Source organism: Buteo buteo, chromosome 7 (assembly GCF_964188355.1).
Source record: "Buteo buteo chromosome 7, bButBut1.hap1.1, whole genome shotgun sequence".
Lineage (NCBI taxonomy): Eukaryota > Metazoa > Chordata > Aves > Accipitriformes > Accipitridae > Buteo > Buteo buteo.
Genome location: NC_134177.1, coordinates 46781430 through 46803744, shown reverse-complemented (window position 1 = coordinate 46803744; position 22315 = coordinate 46781430). Strand labels below are relative to the sequence as shown.

General features: G+C 48.0%; 1 protein-coding gene across 2 annotated transcripts in view; it reads left to right on the top strand.

Moving 5' to 3' along the window:
- Nucleotides 1-22315, top strand: part of MNT (MAX network transcriptional repressor) — a 44642-nt gene that overhangs the window by 4987 nt on the left and 17340 nt on the right. Inside the window, exons 2-4 of one of the 2 annotated variants that reach the window (XM_075033098.1) lie at nt 10640-11216; nt 14230-14271; nt 14985-15096. In XM_075033098.1, the coding sequence (XP_074889199.1) occupies nt 10640-11216; nt 14230-14271; nt 14985-15096 (731 nt within the window). The remainder of the gene's footprint in view (nt 1-10639; nt 11217-14229; nt 14272-14984; nt 15097-22315) is intronic. The other variant, XM_075033099.1, reaches the window with a different exon arrangement.

The following is a 22315-nucleotide window of genomic DNA, read 5'->3' as shown; positions in this document are numbered from 1 at the left end:
CTTTTTCTGTAAGCAAGTGGCTCACATGCACATAAATGCATATGTTTGCCCATACACAAACCCACAAACTGAGATCCTTTTTCTGTCTGTTACTTGCAAACTCCAGAGACATTTGACTTGAATTAGAGGGTGGCTGATTTCTTTGAATTTAGGTTAATCCAAGAATGTTTCATGATCTAAGAAAACAAATCTATTTATAATTGCAAGTAATGAATATTTGTTTTCTTAGGGTTTTTCCCATAGATACTCATCTACGACCCGCTCAGCTTGCGCGCTCTGCTTTGCTTGATGCTGCTCAATTATGTTTATTGCCTATCGTTTTTTTGAACATTGCCAGCAAGGGTGGTGACTGAACAGTAAGCATAGTTCTGGTCTTTTCCCATCTCATCTAACTGCCATTTTGGCGCACATCTTAATTGCATGGGATTGATAACAAGATGTGTGGTGACCAGAAAGATTTCCTTTGTCCGTAGTGCCACCCACCTCGTGCTGATGGGTGAGGAAGAGGACCAGCTCACACCCAGCATCCGTGTTTCGGCAACGGCTTGGTGCTGCGCTCAATGTGGTCCTCCTCTGGTTTCTCTCAACAGGTCTCATGAGTATGATGTTGAGACACATCTCCAGAAAACCCATAGGGCTTTTAGGCCACAGCTGGCTTTTGTCTGGCCAGCTTGGGAGGCACACAGGTCCTGAGCACCTCTGGGCACCTGTGGCCGTGTCTTCAGTCATCGCTGGTGTGCTGCAGGCTGAGCACATCCACCTGGATTTCTTCCAGGAGAAGTTAAAGCACCTCCTGACAAAAAGTGCGGTGTTTATCTTTTTCCAAAGGCTTCCAGGTACACGAGAGCTATGCTGCAGCTCTGTAGGATGCCAGTGCCACCAGGGCAGGTAGAAATAGCTTTGCTAGGCATGAACGCAAGCTCCACTTTCTGGAGTCTGCATAGGTCTGCTGAAACCACAGAATAAGCTTGACAGCAGGCTGGCTTCTGGAAAATAATTGCCTCACGTAATCCTAACCTATCTTGTTACTCAAGTGCTAGACTAGCTGTTGTGGTCACCTTCTCTTTTTTCCCCCCCCCCTTTTTTTACTTTATGAGGAGCGCAAACCTGGTGTAGGCAATCAGGCCTGGTGGTGGAGGGTAAGGGAGTCACACTGGCTGCAGCAGAGGACCCCTTCCAAATCTGATGTTGTCTGCACAATTCATCTCTCCTGATGCACTAAAGTAACTTTTTTATCTCATTGTTTTGGGAGGCAGCACTGCATCCTGGGCCAACAGCAGGGCTGGAAGTTGGGGCACACCAGTTGAATTTTGTCTATAAAATGCTGAACCCCCTGAAACCTGACGAAGCTATATAAACATCAAAACTTTTTTTTTCCTTTTTAAATTGAAGAGAGCTCTGATCCTCTAGTGGTATCTTGTGGCAGAGAGTCCCACAGTGTAATCATATTCGATATGTGAAAGGGTTTCTTTGTTTTTAACTTGTTGCTTTTGAGGTATTTGAGATATCTAGTGCTGGGGAGCGTGCTGGCTGCCCACCCTGCGCGCTGGTTTGAGGGCTCCGGTTCAGGGCAGAGCCACACATGCAGCTGCAGTCTGAGGGAAGAAGTAAAACTGCATGTAAGTTGTCCTTCATTTCCCATCTTCATCCCCTCCTGTCTTCTCTACACATACAGGCGTCTGGGTATGCTTAGAAAGGGAATGACAATGCAAGTACAAAATACAGCATACAAAATTTGCAGGCCTTCCTTGCCAAAAAGACCCCAAACTTCCCTTCCATTGGCTGATAAATTGTTTCACCAAGGGACATCAAAGCATTTTATAGTCCTTAGTTGAATTTTGCAGCACTTCTGAAAGGTCCCAGGTGGAAGAGCTGAGGTGCCTTACCTAAAGCTGTGCCTTGATAAGTCAAGAAGTTGAGGTTTCTGGTTCCCCATCTCCTGTCTAGCTGGATGTGGAGTTTGGAGTGTAGAAAGCCCAAAAACTTGCTGAACATCACAACATCTCCTGACTGAAAGCTGCCTGCATTACGTTGCAGAGGATGGGATAGGGATGAATAAGGAGTGTTTCGTACTGAAATCAGGTCTGTCTTATTGCAGATGGTACAATTCACTCTACTTGCTAGGTAAAGATTCCCTTAGGCTTTCCCTGTCTATCCTTTGGCCTCTGATCTTTGTCATAGCAACACCTGATAAAGTAAGTCGTTTCCTCTGTGTTTCTATGCTCAAGGTTGTATGTAGAAGAAAATTTGGTCACATTCTGGATTCTGTTTCCTTCATATACCCATCTAGCTTGTTAGAAGTGCATCCTTGCTCATGAAGTCTCCAGACCAATCTCTGAGTATGTGTGCATCTCAGAAGACACCAGCTTTTCCCACTGCAGCACAAAATGCTCCCTGGTTCAGGATCCTGGCAGGATCTTGCTAATGTGGACATGCTGTAGTTTTAGGCGTGATGGGATCGAGCTCTTGTCCATTTGCAGGAAGCTGAGCAGCCCTAGGAGACGATACCAAGTATTTTTCATGAGGAATGCACATTTAGTGCATGCCTGGACCATTGGCAGCTGATGCTGTAGGTTCAAGGTTTTTGTTATGAAGGTGGGCGGAATTGCAGTGATGCTGCATTGTGTGCTGGAGGAGGATGTGGCCTGCTCCCAGAACCTGCTCTTCCTCTTGGGGTACTGGCACGCTGACTCCATGAGTTAGATGTTAACTTTGGGAAGAGCTCTGCTGTATGTCTGAGAGCAATGTCTGTGTGAATTCAGAGATGGCAGGGATGACATCCCTGGTGCGGCCAATTCCGGTGATCAAGGAAAGCTTCCAACTCCTGTGCATGTGTATTTTGCTATGATGGGCAGATAGCCTTGTATTCTTACCTCCTTTCTTTTTTCAAATATGGAGATAAGATTCTGAAGGGTAATCTGCACGTTTCCATTCATTTCCTTGAGAAGAGAGCTGACTAGTGTGAGCAGCCTGGGTAAACAACCCCTGGCACAGTGCTGGGATGAAGGTGCAGCAGCGGGCTGTTGTTCTTGTCACGGATCGAGGAATGTTACATGAACTGGTGTTGAGCAAATACACTTACCTAACAGACTGGTAATTAACCAATAGATCCGGTTTTGCCATGACTCAGCTGTGATATGGAGTCATTTAACCTGTCTTTGCTTCAGTTTCTAGCGCGTGTAAAATACAAGCAGTGTGTTGTCTGACTTACAGAAGTTTGCAGACCACTTGCATGCTGAGGGTCTGAGACCTGCTTGTGAGTGGTGAAGTGGGGTCTTGGAGTCTCTTCTGTGGGCACGTCAAGTGTCTGGGCTTTTTGTTTTGTTTTAAGAGTACATAGTTTGTTTATAATACAACTTATTAAGTCAGCTCATGTTTACCATTCTTTCCTGACCAGTACATTCAAAGCACGTCATCGTTTGCTGTGTTTCTGCAGACTTCAGTGTGCCACACTGTCCCGGGGCCAGGAGGGGAGACAGCGATTTCCTCCTGTGTGTTGGAGCAGGTGGGGTTGGATCCTGCCTGTCGTCAGTGCTGCTTTTTGCCCTGGGCTGCGACACAGAAGCTGTTCAACTTGCAAATAACGGCTTATCAGAACACATGACTTTGTCTCCCTATTTCTTAAAAATGCCAAAGCCCAATGGAAAAGCATTGAGACAGCATCTCATATAGAAATGGCTCAGCTGGTCATCTGCCCAGGTGAAGCTCCTCAGACGATGGAGCAGAGTCAGTAGTCGATCGTGCAGTGTTGGTGGCCACTCCGCCTGTCAGAGCCAGTGCTTTTCTGCACTTTATCCTGAATTCTGCAGAAAGGTACAACAGGAATTTTACATCAGTCCAGCCTGCCAGCTTTGGTGCTGCATCAGAGACGGCATGCGACATGCTTGGCACCTTTGCGGCTTGAAGGCACTGGGGTGATCTGTGTGTATATAAGGCTGTCCATGATGGTTTTATTTTTTTTTAGCAGTCTTGATCTGTTTTCTTTTCCTTTGTAGTACTGCTAAATCCTGGCCCTTTATTTCTTTCTTCTGTCCACTAAGAGTCACTTGTAACTAAAATGCAGCTAAAATGACTATCTGAAGCTGATTCAGGGTTTCAGTAAGCACTGGAATAGCAAATGAAAGCAATGTGAATTATCCATAGAGGTTTGAGAAGTTGTTGTTTTGAGAAACGTCTGCCAGGTATTGTTTAGTTATGGTCGACTCTTCTTTGGGGCTTGGCAGATGAACGACAAGATTTCTTGAGGGTCTTTCCAACCTTCCTTTCTGTGTTCCAAGAGCTGCGATGGTTTTGTTGAAAGGAAATACTCACTTCGTTGTAAGCCATCTGTCTCCATAAAGTAGGAATAAGGCATGTCTGCTCCCTAGATTGTATCAGGCAAGAGGATCACCTTGTCATTTCTCTAATTTATTTCAGGTTTGGATACTGAGGTCACTGATTTCTAAGAGTTACAGATAAGCCCATCATGCTGAAACTACTAATGGTCTGTATTGGTTGGTGCTAAGGAGGGATAGTTTATGTGAAGGCTGATTTTCCTTTGCTTTTACAGATATGGCATAAATCTGTCATCATCTTCTGGCTGAGAAAATGGAGATTTGAGTATTTTTGTTGTTAATAGTGAATGGTGACATCGTCTACAGGTAAGGTATGAGGAGTGTGTGGTGTGCCGGTGTAGTGAGGATAGCTCAGCAGAGAGAGTATCAAAGTAGGAGCTAGGGTCTCTAAAACCCTGAAACTGAAATCCCAGGAGGGCTGGCTTAGCCCTCACTCCTCTGGAGTGTATTACGAGCTTCTGATTTCTAATCATGAAGCATTTCAGTATCCTTTATGAATAGCATGCTTTTAAAATACAGTTTAGTCTTTCATTAAGAAGACAGTGTGGCCCAGTCTGTGTGAATAGGAAGGAAAATGGGACGTTTTGGTAGCAGGCTGAAATCTGAACACAGCACCTAGATGAGGAGCAGCAGCAGCAAGGGAGCGAGAGGTCTTATTGAAGAGTCGTCAGGTGCCTTGCGATGAGCTCTTGACCGTGGTCTCACCGGTGAGGGCCTGCTGCAGCCGCGGGCACAGCCAGGAGCCCGGAGGGTTTCGGGGAGAAGTGCTGTGTCTCAGGGCTGCCACGTTACTGATGGAGAAGCAGCGGTGCAGAGGGATGGACGCCAAACAAAGTGGTTTTAGCAAAGACAGGGGAGAAAAGTTGGGCTTCTGTTGTGCTGTTGTCAACCAAAATTCAGAGGGGCTCAGAGAAAGGGGTCACAATTTCAAAGGGGTCTCAGTCCTCCAGCTTGTTTCTAGGCACTTGAAAGCGCCAGCAGCTGTTTGCTGGCGTAGCCTCTTGTGTCAGCAGCCTTAGTTATGAGTCAGAGTTTGCCTGGCTCAGGCTGAGCATTACTGGTCTCCAGTACTGCTGACTCTGTTCTTATCTTCCCTTTACTAGTTCTCCCCTCCAGAGTCTGGGACCTGTAGAAACAGAAACCAGCCTTCAGGCTGCAGCCTGCCCTTCCTCTCTAGCATGGGGGTCCCCCTCCTCGAGCATGGCTGGGCCAGCCTCTGAAATGGAAAAAATCTGGAGAGTCTTTCTGTCCCCAGCACTTTCCTGGTATGAACGAGGAGTGACTCCTGTGGATGACGCTGCTGTAGAACCGGTGTGAGTGAAATCCAGGGCCCTCTTCTCCAGGTCTGTAGCGGTTCATGGTGTGCAGTATAAGCTCCCGGAAGGATTGAATGATTCAGAGAAACGCTTCAGACTATTCTGAAAATTACACCACAGAACTGCTAATGCCTAACTGTGGAGTTAAGTAATATTCTCTCTCTGTACTGGGTAGGGACCTTTAAGCGTACCTAGAGGTAAGATGCTTGATTATGCAAAGGCACATGCCGTTCATGAATTCTGAGTAGTGTTAGTGTCCCTAGTAAAAAATAGAAGCGTTAAAAAGGCACTGAAATTCTGTAAAGGCATGCTCACGCAGTGCTCTTGCAGCATGACTTAGGCAGGAGGCTTGGTGATGTACCCTGGCCGCTGCCGGGCCATGCTGCCGGCCCGGGAGGCACGTGCGGCTCTGCCTGCGCGGCTGCTCCCTTTGCTGGCAGCACTTGCTGTTACAGCTGGGTGGCATTTCCAGGGCAGGCAAAAGGGAGGAGATAAATTTAAACCCGGCAGATTATTAGGTAACAAAGTTAAAGCGTGCCTGGCACCGTGTATTCCTGGACCATCAGGGCCCTAGAATAGCACCAGTCCACTGGTCAGGAACGCTGACCCTGTTTCTGTGTCCTCCTGTGACAAGATTTGCTGTTCCATCCTGTTGCTGCTGGCGTTGCTGTCATCCTCCTTTACGGTGTACCGCCTCGGGGGCTTGGCCGGGAAGCTGAGGTCCCCCGCTCTCGTGACGTGGGCAGGGTGAGGTTCCCTCGGTTGTGGTTCAGACCCCATGGTCTGGGGGGGGTCTCCCTTGTTTTTTTCAGTCTTCTGTCCTTTTGATGAAAGTGTCAAGAATGAGCGGAAATTACATGTAATTTTGGTGTGCATCTGCCGGTTCAGCTGTCCCTCTGAGCCCCAGAAAATGCCCTAAGCCTCTTGTGCTTTCTACATACTGGGCTTGCAGAAGCTCCTGTACCAAGTGCAGTGCATGTGAAAGAATGAGCCATGTGTGTGCCTGAGCACACGGCGCACTGGTTACCGTTCGTTGTTTTTATCTGTATCTGTGAAGGAGAGTGGGTAAACTTATTTCACACGGAAAAACAAAGAGCTCTGGGGGCTTTTCGAAAGCGTGTCTTTAGTTTGTTTGGAAGGTGCGAGTACAAAGTGAGCAGGAGAGAGATCTTCATAGCTGGGTGGAAGTGTTTCTGTCCTGAGGCGGTGTGTGTGTGTTAGGAAGAGCCAGCTTAGAGACTCTTCAGCCCTCTCACTGGCAGGAGGGGTCAATAGCATGATTCCCTTTTGCCTGTGAACGAGTCGGACACAGAGGACGGTGGCTCACTGGTGTCAGATTTTGGCTAAAAAAACAATCCTTGAAATAAACTCTTTAGCTCGAGGGAGCTCAAGATTTGCAACACCAAAGGCCTTGTTGGCAGCTTGTCAGCAGCCTGAGGGCTGCACCTGCTTTGCAGAGACATTTACATAAATATTTCTGATCAGTAGTGCACGCTTGTAACCTTGCTTTCCTGTTCTCTCGGCTTCCCCAATGAATGAGAATTACTCATTGTAGGAATTTCACTGCTGACTCCTCATCGTGCACTGGAAGGTATTGCCATCAGTGCAGACCTCAGCTGCAGGTCTGTCTCCTTCCTAGATCCTCTCCGCTGTCATGACGTTAGTGCCAGAAGCCAGCACAGGAGTGAATTCAGCATGGGCAGGTTCTGCTGTCCTCGTTGGACCTCGAGCAGTGCCAGGAGCTTCCACTGACTTCTTTGCTGCTGCCCTCCTGTCCAGCATGGTGCAGTTTTACGTCTGGGTGGAAGTTGTGCCGTCTTTCATCGGCGTGTGCCCGGCAGGAGCTGGTGCTGGGTCGGCCCCCGGGACACCCTCCTTCTTCCCAGAGGCCAGCTACCTGTGCCGCCCCGGCGCTGGCTGGCTGCGTGGCCAAACATGCACATGGAAAACACGATTAGTCAGCAGGTCACTGGGGTTGAATTTCCTCGTGCGTCCTGTGCTGGGGCCATCGCGTTGGCTCTGGCTGCAAACCAAGCAGCAAAGTAGAGCAAAAGAATTGCAGACAAAGGGCTTTTATTAGTTATTAACGTTGTTCAATTGAACCAGACTGAAATCATTGGTAGCTAAGATTTATGTTGTTTATGTCGGGGGATTCTTGCTGGAGTTTTTGCTATCCTGCCCTGCTTTACTTCTTTCTTTAAGGAAATGTTGATAATTACCCTGAAATATTTTGAGAAAATACAGAGAAATACTGCATTCACACTCTAAGCTTCTGCTTAAACAACCTCACATTTTGGAGTCCGTCAGATCTTGAGCTCACTTACGCTCCTTCTTGGTGCTACAAGCATCTAAATTCAAATTTTGGATCTGAGTTTCAGGCAACCATGGAAAAAGTACTCTTTGGATGTGAAATCCTTCCAGATCACTGAATTTCACACGGTGCCTTTCCAAGTGCTGCAGGGTCAGAGCCTGGAGGTGCAGCCCTGGTGCTGGAGCTCGATCCAGGTGTTGCTTTCTCCTTGTGTAGGTGCTGGGCAGTATTTACCCTGTCAGCTGGGTGCTTGACCTCGTTCCTGCTCTCATGAGGCGTGCGTGTTCAGGCTGTTGCTGCAGCTGAGTATTGAACTAGGGCTGCTAAGGTTTGTAAGGTTTCAAGTTCCCCTCTCCGGCAGCAGGTGTGGTGCTGGGCTGCCTTCCCCGAAGCTCACGCCACGTATTTCTTCGGGGACTCCTTGCTGGCCTCCTCCGCCTGGGGGTCTCGGATGCTCTGCTGCAGACCTGGTGTGGCTCTGGATGGAGTTGTTCTGGAAACCTGCGAGCAGAGTTGGGCCAAAGTGCTTTAATGAAGGTTGGAGGAAATATGATATATGCTATAGAAATCCTGGGCTGGAGGCAACTTCAGGAAATCACGTCATCTGTGAATCAGGGACAGTGACACTGTGCGATCACATGTACCAAAGGTCATTCAGAATCGGGAATAAAAGTTTTGTTCCCTTTATTGCTCTCTCTTGCTCTTGCACTACACCCCTCAAAATCAAGAGCTGGGTGAGAGAGTACTCAAGCAGCTCCATGGCTGGTGAGGTTGCCTTACCAGGGAGGCCCTTTTCCCCTTATTCCACTTTTTGTATTTAATGTAGCTTTTTCTTGAAGATAACTGGGGGGTTGAGCATAACCTGGTGATTCCAAGTTGCAGTATACATGCCTTTCTACCAAATTCCCTAAATACACACTCTGACTACAGTGTTTAGGTCAAGCCCAAGCTTGTCTTGTGGACAGGCTCTTTTGGGATGTTTATTGGAACTTCCTCTGAATTACCTGATACTGTCCACTATATAAGACAGGATACTGGACTGTATGTGTCACTGCTCTGATCCCTTGCTTGATGAAGTAAGAGTTTATTTTCCAAATATTTGTATATTACTATGAAGAAGTCATAGCTGGAAGCATGCTGTTGGTGCAGGATTTGTTGTTGCAGCTCCTTGGAGGCTGTTAGGAATGGGATCCACTGAGCTTCGTGGACAGTGAGTTTGGAGGTATTTGATTAAGGCTGTGAGATGTCTAGATGCCAGGGCCACTGGCGCCACAGGACTTACATAAATAAATTTCATTTGTGCCATGTTCACACAATTAAAGCTGGAGATCTGGATTGCATTTAATGAGGTTTATTTTGCTAGTCGGACCACACAGATTTCATTTACTTTGTCTAGTGTTCTAAAAACATACAGAAACGTACGCACATCAAAGCTAAGTTTAAGAGCTTGAATAAAATCCACAGCAGTAAAGAAGTGCCCTGTCGGGTTTGTATAGTTGTAAAGCCCATTGAGCTAAGATTTACACTTGATAGTGTAAAATACAGGGTATTTTAGCCAAAGAAGCCTGCCCTGCCCTGCACGGGTGGTTGGTTACGATCAGCTGCAGTCCTGCGGCTGCTGTTTATCTCTTGGCCTTGGGTGTCCTGGGTCAGTGCTGGGAGAACTGGGAGCAGGGGATGCCTGGCTCATGAGGTTTCCCTGTCTCCTGCACACTGGCTGTAGTTTAGGAAGCAGTCCTGAAATGCGCAGGTTTTCCTTGGGATGCTGTTAGTTGAGGCTGTTCTCTGGGTTTGTCCTTACCTCCCTGGACGTGAACGCCGGTGTTGCCCTGGGGCTGTCACAGGGCCAGGACGGGCTCCTTGTTAAAATGCTCAGTAGCTCTTTGCCAATTTAAAAATAGAAAAGGAAGAATTGAAAATGTTTTGTTGTGGATTGGTTTCTTCTGCTATACAACAGAGCGCAGTGATGTGTTTGTATACGGACACAAGCAGGGAGGGCTTTGGGAAGGTGTTGCAGAAGTAAGCATCGCTCGAGGTGCCGAGTCCATCCCTGCGGGCTTGCGCAAGGGCAAGCGGGGACTGATCCTGCACCTACGCCGGATCCCTCTGAGGAGCGGGCATGGGCTCCTGGCCAGGTCCTGCCACAGCTCTCAAAAGTCCGTTAACCTTGTTCGGCTCAGTAATGTTTGCCCTTGGCGGGAAGGCCTTGCCATTAGTGGGTTTGGACCTTGGGAGTGGGAGGTGACTGGATCAGGCTGTTTCTCTCTCCACGCGGTGCTGGGACTGGGGAGAAGAAGGTCGGTCGGGTGCTGTCTTGCTTTTCATCTGCTGCTGTGATCGTGGCGTCCCTGGAGACGTTGGGGTTGCCGCAAACGGCAGAGGAGCCAGGCGTTGCCTCGGCAGCTTGGTCTCCGGGGCTGAACGCGGGGACGGTACGTGGTTTATGTTTAAGTAGCCTGGCGCTGGAGCGAAGGGCAACGGGCGGAAGGTGCGGCATGGCTGGGACGCAGGCTGGGTCTCCGGGGGCGCGGGTCCTGCCGCGGGCTGGGCTGCGTTACCCTCAAGGCCTCCGCTGCCCTCTCGGAAACACAGGCGGTTCGTCGCGAGCCCGGCTGGAGGCCTGCGGATGGGGAAGGTCAGGGAAGTGCCATTAATCCCTGTCGGTGTTTCTCTTTCAGAGGAGAATGAGAAGCACGAGAAGCTCCGCCTGGAGAGGGAGCAGGAGCAGAAGAAGGCCGGCAAGGCCAGCGCGCCGCGGGCGAACAGTGCCGTTCCCCCGGAGGAGCCCCGGAGCGAACTGCTGGTGCCCATCTCCCCCCCGGCCCCGGTCCCCCCACCGCCCCCGCCCCTGGCAGCCCCCATCTCGGTCATTCCCATCCCCGTTGTCACCAGCCCCCCCCAGCAAGCAGCCCAGACTGCCCTGTCCCCGCCGCTCGTACAACGCCACCAGCCCCTCGTAAGCACTCCCGGTGTCAATAAGGAACCATCTTCGGTCGCGCCGGTCATCCAGAGGCCGCCGGGCCCGCTTCTGCCAGATGGGAAAGCTGCTACCCCCCCGTCGGGCAGCCCGAAGCAGCTCCAGCATTACGCGGCGCCGGTCCTGGCCATCTCCCAGCACCACGTTGTTCAGCAGCCCATCCAGCCCCAGCCTCACCAGCCCCTGCAGCACCCGGGAGCGGCCCCACAGCTCGGTGCTCTGAAGCTGGCTCCTGCGGAAGACACGAAACCAAATGAGCAGAAGAAGAGACCTGGAGGGTGAGTGCGCCTTGTGCGTGGAGGCTTCTGAGAGGGACCAGACAAAAATGGTACCGAAAGCTGCATTGACCTGGAGCAGCTACTGCTGTTGCAAAGAGTTGTCGGATCAGAAATACCAAGATCCGTGGATGTTTGGATGTCTGTTTGGTTTTTTGATAGCAGGGTTTCTTAGCTTGATGGTTTTTATTTTTCCTCCCTGACTACACACTGTAGGATTCTGTACAAGGTTTTCTTTTTCCAAGCCAGAACTGTATTAGGAAGCAAGTCCCAGCACTGCCTGTCTGATCTCAGGTGGCATCCGGTATTATGTTTGGCAAAAGATCTCTGCTTATACTGGTCGGGGAAATCGTGCAGCAATGCTGCTTGCAGGAACTTTGTTGAAAACTGGGATGTGATCTGGGAGGTTTTATTTCCCAGGACAGAGATCACCTTAGCTGCTGTTTCAATTTCTTAGTGCTGTAAGTGCTAAGGGCCTCCTGCTTGTTCAAAACTCCTGCAGCTGGAAGGGACTGAAGGCTGTTTAATCTGTCCTCACCCTTGGACAGGACTTGTGACTCTGATGGTGCTCCAGGTTAGTGTTTGTCTAACTTGTTCTTAAGGACTTTGGCTGGTAGAGACCGTCTTCTCCTTAGGCGGTCGTTTCCAGACCACAGTATCCTAATACATAGTCTGGTATTATTTCTTGTGGACTGGGAGAACAAATCGTTCCCTTCTTTGCAGCAAGCTTTTACCTTGGCCCTTCGGTCTTCCTTCCTGCAGGATAAATGACCTGGATCTGTTCAGTCTTTCCTCCTGGGCCATGTTGTCTAGACCTCTGACCATTCTCCCGACTGCCTGCATCTGGTAGATAACTCTTTGCAGTGGTGTTTAAAATGGTACGCTAATCCCACTGAGGCTGGACAGAAAGTCACTTTGTGCGTCTTGTGTGTTCAGTGCAATAAAGCAAATGTACCCCTGGTTTTAGGGTGGGGTTGGGGATCTGGTCAGGAGTTCAGAGGAGACGCTGCTAGAGAAAATGCCAACTGGAGTCCCCCTCTTGCTGTGCAGCATAGCAGCGGCAGCCTTGTCCCACTCCAGTATGGCTCAGGCTGCCGTGCTGGGATAGACCCAGCAGAGCTGGAGGCCTTCCTAGTCACTGCAGTCCACCCAGCCGAAACAAGTGCCAGCAGAAGAGACAGACAAAAGGCAATCCTTTCCAGGCTAGTGACCTGCTTGGGAGAAACATTTTGGCCAGGTCAGCATCTAGCCTTCCCTTTTGCTCCCTCCTCGATGGAGCTCAGTATTTTGAATGTATCATAAGGTCAGGACATGGCAGTTCGCTTTCTTTTCCCCAGGTCCTCTGGTCCTTACGGCGTTTGCTTTGAGCTGTAATGCAGAACCACTGTAACCTGCTTGTGAGAGAGCACGAACGCAGGGCTGTGAATTGGTACTGACCTTCCCTGTGGATGGCCTCCATGCAAGGAGTGGTAGTTTCAGTAACATCTTGTGGGAGCAGGGAGAGATGTAAGATGTAGTGGACAAAAAAAGGGTTCAGAGTGTCCTTTGGGATGTAGAGATCCCAAAATGCAAAGAAGGAAACAGCAGAAGTAATGTAGATAAGAATTTGTAAAGATAATGGCCTTTCTAAAATGCCAATATAATTCCTCTAAGATAGATTGTGATCTTTAGAGCTTGTCTATAAAATGCTCAGCTGCAGAAATGATAAGTATATTTGTGCTTTAATCAAGCAAACCTGTCACTGCCGTTGTTATGTGGGTTCAGACGGGTGTCGAGGGGGTTTCCGATGGCAGGGGGGTACCAGCGGAGGCTGCGGGGAGTTTCGCTGTCCTGGCAGCAGGCAGTGGGCTGGCTACGGCCGCAGCAGCAAACTGCTCTTGTGCTTCACGCCGAGCTTTGCTTCTGGGAAGTTGGGAGGGCTGTTGTCCCAGTGCGAAGTGCAGCATCACTGCTGTGTCTGTGCCATAGTCAGAGTGTTTTACCGTGCACGATTTCTAGAGCTTTTGGCATAGGCGTGCCAGAAAAATACCTCTCTGATGCTGAGCAAGTTGCAAGGTTTCCTGAAAGGCACTTGGATGGGTTACCCCAAGGTGCATGCTCCTTGTCTCCCCAGAATTACTCCTTTAGACGTAAGCACAGAAAAGATGTCTTTTTCAGCTTGTAAATGTTTCCTGGGAAAAGGCTGTCAAATATTTGTTTTTAAATACCTGAATATTTATTAAATATTAACATACCTCCTGAAATGCTCACCTTGATGTTGGTGTATTTTCAGCTAAAGGCAAATAATTACTTTGCATAGTGTATGGAAGATACTTGAAATCTCCACATGTCTACCAATGTACTTTATCACCACTGTAGCTGGAAAACTGAGATAACATGAATTTGTTTGGCTTTTCCTAAAAGTATTCCTCTGATTCAGAGGGTGGGGACAGACCAGAGCCCCAAAAACCAGAAGCTCGCCCTGGTTCTTCCTTTAGCAGTGACTGGAGGATTCCTGGATTGCTTCGTTCCATATTTATGCTCAGCTGTGTTATTTCAGGCGCGGTAAAAAACTAAAGCGGTTTGAAGTATGTCTGCCAAGTCCCGTACACTTTAATTTGAAACTGCATAAATCTTACACCACTGGAGTGTAGGTGTAGATCAGAAGTGGGTCAGAATCTGGGCTATCTAGTACTGTATAAATACGTACAGTTGATACTTTGTGTCTTTCCCTGTTGTTAGTAGTAGCCATGTCCATGTATATATACACACATTATACCTGTTTGTATCTTGTGTGCAGTATATGCGTAATGCTTATGCCATCTAATATGCATATAAAGTATGGATTTTATCTTGATACAGTATAGGTAGAAATATCTATGCAACTAATATTAAAGCAGCGGTATCTGAACACCTCTATTGCTTTTTAATATTTACCTATATATCCTAGACACACACATACTGCTGAAAGTACAGGTTGAATGGCAGTAGTTTTAAACCTGACACTGAGTTTATCTTTGTTCTGTTTGGGTTACAGGGTTGGGACCAGGGAAGTACATAATAAATTGGAGAAGAACAGGTGCGTAGAAAGCCAAGGGTTTGATTTTTTTAATTGTAATTCCCCTTCCTTTTTTTTTTTTTTTTGGCCTATAGTCTGTCAATATTTGTTTGGCTTTGGTGATTTTGTTTGTTTGTTTGTTAACAAATAACCTGAACAAAATTCTTAGTGACTTTTAATGACTCTTGCAGTATTGCTTTGCTTTCTTATAGCTCAATTCTGCATCTCTTGCTTCCCAGTATATTTTACTTAACTGTGTAATTGCATTACAATAATCTTGCAAAGCCCTGATCCTGCAAAGTAAATCCCCACGTGCATAACGGTGTAACTTCTCTTTTGATTTAAAGTAATAAAATAGCCAAGATCAGGGGTCAGTGTACAGTATGAATACAGAAGAAAGACCGGTTCCTGATCCAAAACTCTTATAAGTCTAACTAGCTAAATCAGAAATATGGTGAAAGTGGAAGCAACAGCACGGGGAGATGAGATATTTCATTTAAGATTGTACAATGGTTTCCTAACAAAGCTAGGACTAGAATCCAGGCGTACAACCCCGTAGTCTTTCCGCTGGATTGAGCTGGTTCAGTTGTAAGCATGCAGGTAGTCTTGGTGACTGCTATGCACATGTGTAAGTGCTTTGCTGGATTAAGGCCCAAATTAAGCTCTAGCCCTCTGCTAAATTGATTTCTGGTGCATGCTCCCACAAGCTGACAAACCACCTGTGTTTTCTTTAGACGTGCGCATTTGAAAGAATGCTTTGAGACATTAAAACGCAACATCCCCAACGTAGACGACAAGAAGACCTCAAACCTCAGTGTCCTAAGGAGTGCCTTGCGATACATCCAGGTACGTATAGCGTTCGGGTTACTGTTGTCGGTCATTCTATCGCACTTTACCTGCTGAAACCAGAGAATGGTGCTAACTGCTTAAGCCAAGTTACTTTTCTTTTTCCTGTAGTACAAAGGAAAAAGGGGAGAGAAAAACTCCCATTCCTTCTCCTCCTCATCCTCCCATGTGAGTGTAGTCATTTATAAACTCCAGATTTCGAGAACATTTGAATCTTCTAGGAACGCTAGCTTCATGCAGTCTCCTTATACTAGAATTTCCTAGTTAACCACAAGTCATCCATACCAGTGATGGTTATGCAGTGAACAGATAATTCAGGTGATCTTAAAGAGGGATCTTCAGGCTGTATAAACTTAAACTGCTCCTTTTTTGGACTAACATGAATTTTAATCCATATGTTTTGGGGAGGTTTCCTGTTTGCTTAACCAAAACAGACAGACTTCCATGAAGGTTTTGGATGTCTCAAATTTTTGCTGAGATGGAGATGTAAGTACAGGTCATTTGCTTGGAGGCAGGGAAAGACTGGAATTTGGGGTTGCAGTGTGAAGCTCTAAGTGGATGGGGTACCAAGAATGAGTCTGGGAGAAAGTAAAGACAAAATTAAGTTGTGGTGTTTGCAGGCTGAGTGAAGTAAGTGTTAGTGTTTGCTTATTTAATATTTGTAAAAGTGGTTAATGGTAGCACAAAAGAAATTCTTAGAGATGTCCTCTGTGACTGTGAAATCAATAGCATGTAAGGCAATTAAAATTCATCTGGAAAATGGAAGAGTTGCTAAATTTATAGTGCGAATGAAGAGAGCCAATAGACCTCATACGTTTTGGCTGGAATAAAGGGCGCTGAGGACTGTTCGCAATGGGCTTTTCCACAGTAAAGCATCATCTTTTTTCCTCGCTTAATCTTCCCATTTTCCTTGGTCTCTCTCAAATACCATTTCACTCCTATGTTAAGAAGTACTGGACATTGATTACTTGCATCAACTTTGCTTTGGAGAGTCACTAACTACTTGTTGCCTTTAAGACTTAGACCAGCTCAGCCCTTCTCATCAGTCTTGACCAGCAACTTCACTTAGAGAGCCTTTGGTTTGGGCAAATTCTGATGGTACCCAGCCACTGGAGGACGGCAAACAAAAGGAAAAAAATCTATGTTGCTTAAAAAGGTCATTTTTGGAGACATGGTTGTATTGCAGCCTAATGGGCATTAGAAGAGATCTGAGCCTTTCATTTGATTTTAGGCAGGCTGGTGTCGGTAGAGATGAGCTTCTATTAGCAGTAAGGGAGATGGAGCGATCTGATCACCTGCTCTCGTGTTCGGGAAGTTGAGTCCGGACTCACAATGTCATGAACGGAGCTGTTTCTGGCGTGGTAGCTGATGCTCTGTGAATATTGATGCAGGTGCAGACCTATCCGTGAGCAGACTCTGCTCTCTGGCAGCATTTTTATTCAGTGCTTTTGGAAGACAGTTTAAAATTCTCTTTGAGGATGTCGGTGGGGATGGCCGATTCTTCCTCTCCCCCTTCTCTGGATCCACTCTGAAATGTTTCGAGGCTTAGACGCAATGCAGTTTTGTGCTACCTGCAAGCATACGTACCGACATCTCCATAAATTGCTAGGATTTAAACTCTTGTCACATCCTCTTAGGAAGTGTAGACTACTTTTATGATGGTCCAGAAGGTATTCACAGATTCAGAACCGCATTTTGTTTCCTTTAAGTTTCTGCCACTCAGGGTCCATTTTAGTGGTGCCTTTGAATTGCTTTTCCCAGCATGGATCCATTCTGGGAATCAGAACGGCTGGGATCAGGTCTGTCGACCCCGCTACTCTGGTGTGCCCGTGCTGTTCTGTGTGCCCACCGTCTGGGGCTGAAGGGGGTCTCGGAGTGGTGTAATTGCAGTGTATTTAATCATTCAGTGAACCGAAAGTGCAGAAGTTCTGACAGTTAGCGGTGCAATAGTTGCATCCCGGTGTCAGGGACCGTCACACCAAAGGTGGGTGTATCTGCACAGCTCTAGTTTACCTGCCACAGGCGTCATGGCTTGCGGGAGGACCTGCTGCGGTGACTCGTCTCGGGCGCGTGGTGCCGGTACCAGCCTCTCAGAACCTCCCCCGGTTGCCCACATTCCCTCTGGGCTGGCTTCGGGGAGCACGCGGGGAGCAGCCTCTGCTTCTCCCACCAGTTTCAGTGCGGAGAACTGAACTCCCTCGTCCAAACGTTGTCTCTCCAGCTTCCCGCTCGCAGGTGGCCTTAAGGGTAACAGAGCTGGTTTTGTGGTGGACACGCTGGGTCAGGGTGCCGCAGGACCCCAGCACTGAGCTGACACTGCCGGGCGGGAAGGGAGGCCGGGGGGGCAGGCAGTTGGGATGAGGGAGGTGCGTGCAGGAGCAAAACTCGACTAAAGCCCCGGGGCTGCGGGCTGCGGGCTGCAGGCACAGCACCAGCTCCCCTGCCAGGAGCCCGCCTGGACCCGGACTGTGCCGCAAAGGAGCGCTGCCTCGTCACCCGTGATGGCCCGAGGGTGGCCGCTGCACCGGGACGGGGCCAGCCTGCGTGCCGCTGCGTCCATCCGTCCGTCTGTCTGGCCAGCCGGCACCGGGCTGGCACCGGCAGAGGGAAGGAGGCGGATCGGTCCGCCAGCCCGTGCCAGGCGCTCGCCCGCCGTGGTGGCGAAGGTCACAGCGACCTCGGGCTCGTGCCGGCCTCTGGCCCTCCCCTCCGGCCGGGAGCTCCCGTGCCAGCGTCCACCTTCCACGTGTGCAGTGAGCACGTGGCGAACGCCAGCCCCCGCGTGGCTGGATTGCCAGCCCGGGGCGGCTGGCGAGCGAGCCGGCGGGCTGCGTGGCCACGCCTGACCCGGCACCGGGGCCAGCTTGCCGCCCCACGGTCGGCGGACGTGGCGGGGCTGTGCCGCTCGTGTTAACCTTCTCCGCCGGCACAGCGTCCGCCGCTCGCCGTGTCTCGCCTTCTCCTCCTCTGGCGGGGCGGCGAGAGCGTCTCTGGCGGCTGCTCGCTCGAGCTCGCAAGCGGCAGGGAGTATCCCGAAAGCCGAGTGTTTTCCTTGGCAGCGGCTTCGCCATGGGTCTACGCCTGGATCATGGGATGCAGTTGCAGTAAAAGTTTGAGCGCTCTGTTTATTTGCCTGAAAAAAACCCCGGATTATTAGAAATCTGATGTGAATTTTGAGTTAAAAATGAATTTTTAGAGAAAATAATTTTTAATTCGGTTTGAATTTAGCTTTGAACTGTCTCAACGAAAATAACATGCATCAGCATGAATGGGATGAACTGCCTGCAGATGACGCTCGCTTCTCCCCAGGGGTTACAGAGAGCGAAGGTGGGACTGCGGACTGGGCTGGGATGCCTCTTACCAGCTCAGGCTGGGTGAGATGAATCCCAGCCTGATCTGCAGACGGGAGCACAGAGTTGGTCATGATTACAAGAGAAAAACAAAAGAAACACTGCCGCCTTGGCAGCAAATCACACACCAGACTTGGTGTGTTTCACTCGACAGGCTTGGTGCATACCTCTCTCCCTTGAAATGAGAACAGGGGAATTGTACAAAGGAGATTTAAAAGTAAAACCTCTTATTCTCAATATAGCAAAGTAGTTTTTCACTAAAGAGGAAAGAAACCGCCAAAAAAACAAGCCCAAATGAGTCTTGCAGAGGAGGAGTGCAGCGTGCTGGCCCTGAAGCTCTGCTTAGCTGATGATCTATGCCCGCAAGGAATATGACAGTGCACTAATTGTTGCAGCCTCTCTTCCTACAAAATCGTTTTTCCCCCATTCCAGCTGGAACTTCTTAGAAACAGGCTGTTTGTTTCCTTGGCTGGATTTAAATATTTGTATCTGCATCAAATCAGATAAGTCAGAAAGTTAAATTCCAAACTTCCCATGGAGCTGTCATTTTAATTTATCCTTAGAGCTGGGCTTGTGCTCTGCAACAGTAAATTAGAATCTCTGCAATTAAACACACTGTTGCACAAAGGAAATTAGGCTGAACGCAGCTGGAAGTTAATAATCCCTTTAAATGGTGATTCAGTTGTAGGCGGTGTAGACTGTTGTGCCGTGGCTCTTGGCTGAGGGAGTTGTCCCTGCGGGTCACGGCAGCGGGGTGGGCTCCGGTCCCGCGCCGCAGAGCCTCTGACGAAGCGCGTTCGTTAGGCGGGCCACCTCACCCTTCGTTCTTTGCTTTCCTTCCTGCAAAACGTGAGTGAAAATGCCGGGGCCCTCCGGAAAGTTTCTAAGATGCGTGAAGTGACGTGGAAAAAAACCGCGGCGGGAAGAAAACGCTGTTTGCTTTGAGCGAGCAGAGCCCCGTCCCCTCAGCCGAGGCTGGCCAGCACCTGCTGCCGAAGCAGCGTCCGCACTTCGCTTCTGCTGGATGAAGGTGCTGCTGGGGTGGCCAGGGAGCAGAAGACGTCAGACGCAGTTCATAGCCAGGACGTCCGTGCAGCTGGGCGTTTTGATTTGATTCTCTTTGAAGGATTCCTTGGCCCCTAGGAAATGTTGTAATCATCTTAGTTGGAAGCTAATTGAAGCCCTTAAGCAAGACTGTTTTCTCTTCTGTGTTCTCAAACTGTGCCTGTCACTATGGTACCTGAACACCTTCCAGTTTTAGGGGTTATTTTCTATTGCATATTTAGTGTAAGATAACATCCAGGCGATTTGCTCACCAGGTGACATGGGGACAGCCACAATGAGACAGCTCGCGAGCACCGCAGCCGCAGCCTGGCAGATTTCAGATCGCACTGCAAGTCTTGCTTGTTTGCCAGTTTCCCCACTGCAACTAGAGTCTAATGCTGTCTAAATAATAACGTGCTTACAAAATATTAGACAAATGCTGACTAAATAGTAACATGCTTACAAAATATTAGACAAAGCTGAGCTTCCCAGGGTGTGCAAATGGCAAAGAGTAAAATCCTTTGAAGACTGCAAGGCAGGGCACCGCTGTGATCCAAACTACTGCATGGGCTGCTCAGATATTGCAAAAGTATTGGGGAGGGGGTGGGAATGCTGTGATGATAGATGTTGGGCCCTAGTCTTACAGAGGAGTATTTGCTCTGTTTAAGAAATGGACCTTGCTTACAAATTCATAGAAGTAATCTAATGGTCCTATTTGCTGCTTCTAGTGTTAGAGACAGAAAACAGCTGTGATGAACTTAGGATTTATAATATGACCAATTTGTCATTTATTGCCTCAGGAAGGGGCAGGAAGGGTAGAATTTCTTTCTCCCCCAGGAGCTAGGGTTGGCACTGTACCCCACATCCTGCCAATGTGATGGGTATTGGAGCAAGGCCACTGATTGACACACACTGGAAACTTGCCTCTTGGGCCATGCCTGTAGTATTCCCAGGAATCACCCACATGAATTTGTGGTGCAAACCAGTCTTCTGATTTTTGTGGTTGTGTGTGCTTAGAGAAATATATAAAGGAGCGGCAAAGCCATTTACAAGTCACAAGACTGCTTGTGTGAACAGGCTGCAGGCCTCTTGCTGTCACTTGAACTGTAGACCAGCTAGCCAGAGAAGTATTTTACCAAAGTAAAATAGTCTCCATCTTCATGATGGAAATCTTCTTCTTCCAAACCCAGCTGAGGCTGGGGACGTGCCAGGCTGCAGCTCCCTCCCCGCTCCTTACAGTGAGTGGAAGCAGCACCTTACAGTTTCCGTGGTCTGATGCCTTTCTCAGGAGCTAAAAAAAAAATAAATGTTCATGCTAAAAAAAAAAAAAAAAAAAAAAAAAGTCATGGTGTACTGGACTCAAAGTAATTGACATCTCTTTAGATTCCCAAGTAAATTACTGCATTGTTTGTTTTGAGGGAAGTGTGCCTAATTTCCTCATCTGATTACAAACACGGGCTTCCTCAGCTGAACTGGCTTCACATGGCCATACTGTGGCCTCAGCTGACCTGCTGACTAGGTCACCACTGCTCAGATCGATGTTATTTTCCTTTGTCATATGTAACTGCTTTAGATTGAAGTTAAAGTAAGGACAGAAGTTCATAGGTCTCTGATCATTGTCAGACGGAAAGAAAAATAGTAGTTCAGCAAACTCAAACCAGTAAGCATAAAGGGAGAAGTGATTATCCTAGGCAGGAGAATGGACTCTATCCCTTCCTAAACAAAAAACCATAATCCTGCAGTAGAGGACGTGTCAGCATCAGTCATTGTACTTTGATGCAGGAGGCCGGTTCAGTTTTTCACCATTAGCACGTTGGTTATTTCGACTTTCCTTGTGTCTTTTTCCTCCTTTGTCACGGCTGTTTGCAGTGTGTGCTCTTCTGCCACCTCTCCTGTCCATGTGGTATGTTCTCAACAGTCACCAACTTAGCTGAGAGCACAGGATGCTGTGTAAGACAAACAATAAATTACAAAGCTGATTCCTGACCTCCTGCCAGGAGTAGAAATCCATCGTGAACTGACTTACCTGTGCTCCTCAGTAATGCTAATTGTTTATATGAGATGTTTAAATTGTTTATCCTCGCTTAGTCTCTTTTGGCTTTTCAAACTGCCTGAAGCAACATGCTGTGCACCTAAAAATGATGCAGTTTCCCATCTATGCCAACAATAAACAACAGAATTGACTCCCTCAAGGGCAGAATGTATACAGAGTACCGTCCAAGGATGCCTTAAATAGTGCATGTAGAAAGTCCTTTGTGCTGTCCTTTTTAAGCTGATCTCATGGACATGTGAACAGACCAGATCCTGTTTTCATATTTGTTAAATTTTCCTGTTGATAACCACAGCATCTCTTCTTTTGGTTTGGTTTTATTTATTGGTTGCTTCATCAGTGCCTGAGCAAAATAATTTATCCCTGTCTAGTGTAGAGGACCAGAACAAGACAGGTGGATTTTTGAAGTCCCACGGTAATGCTTAAGATAGGGTTTAGGTGTTACATAGGTAAAGGAGGACACTACAAACATGCCGTATCCTGATGTAGGGAGATGCCGTACTGCAGACAATAACCCCACACATCTGACGTTAGTATTTGGTGTTGTATAAAGAATAGAACTAATTTACATTCAAGCACTGTACTGGCTGGATTATTGATCAAAATGCATAAGCCCAACTGTGATGCTGAATCCAATTAAGTTCCCCACCTTGAAAAGTATAGCTGTAACTTTTTTTTTTTTCTTCTGTGCCAGCTACTAGGTGAATATACTTACCTTCTATAAAACTTGCCTAGTAAGAACTGGGTCCTTAGTACTTCCAGTGCCTCCTTCATG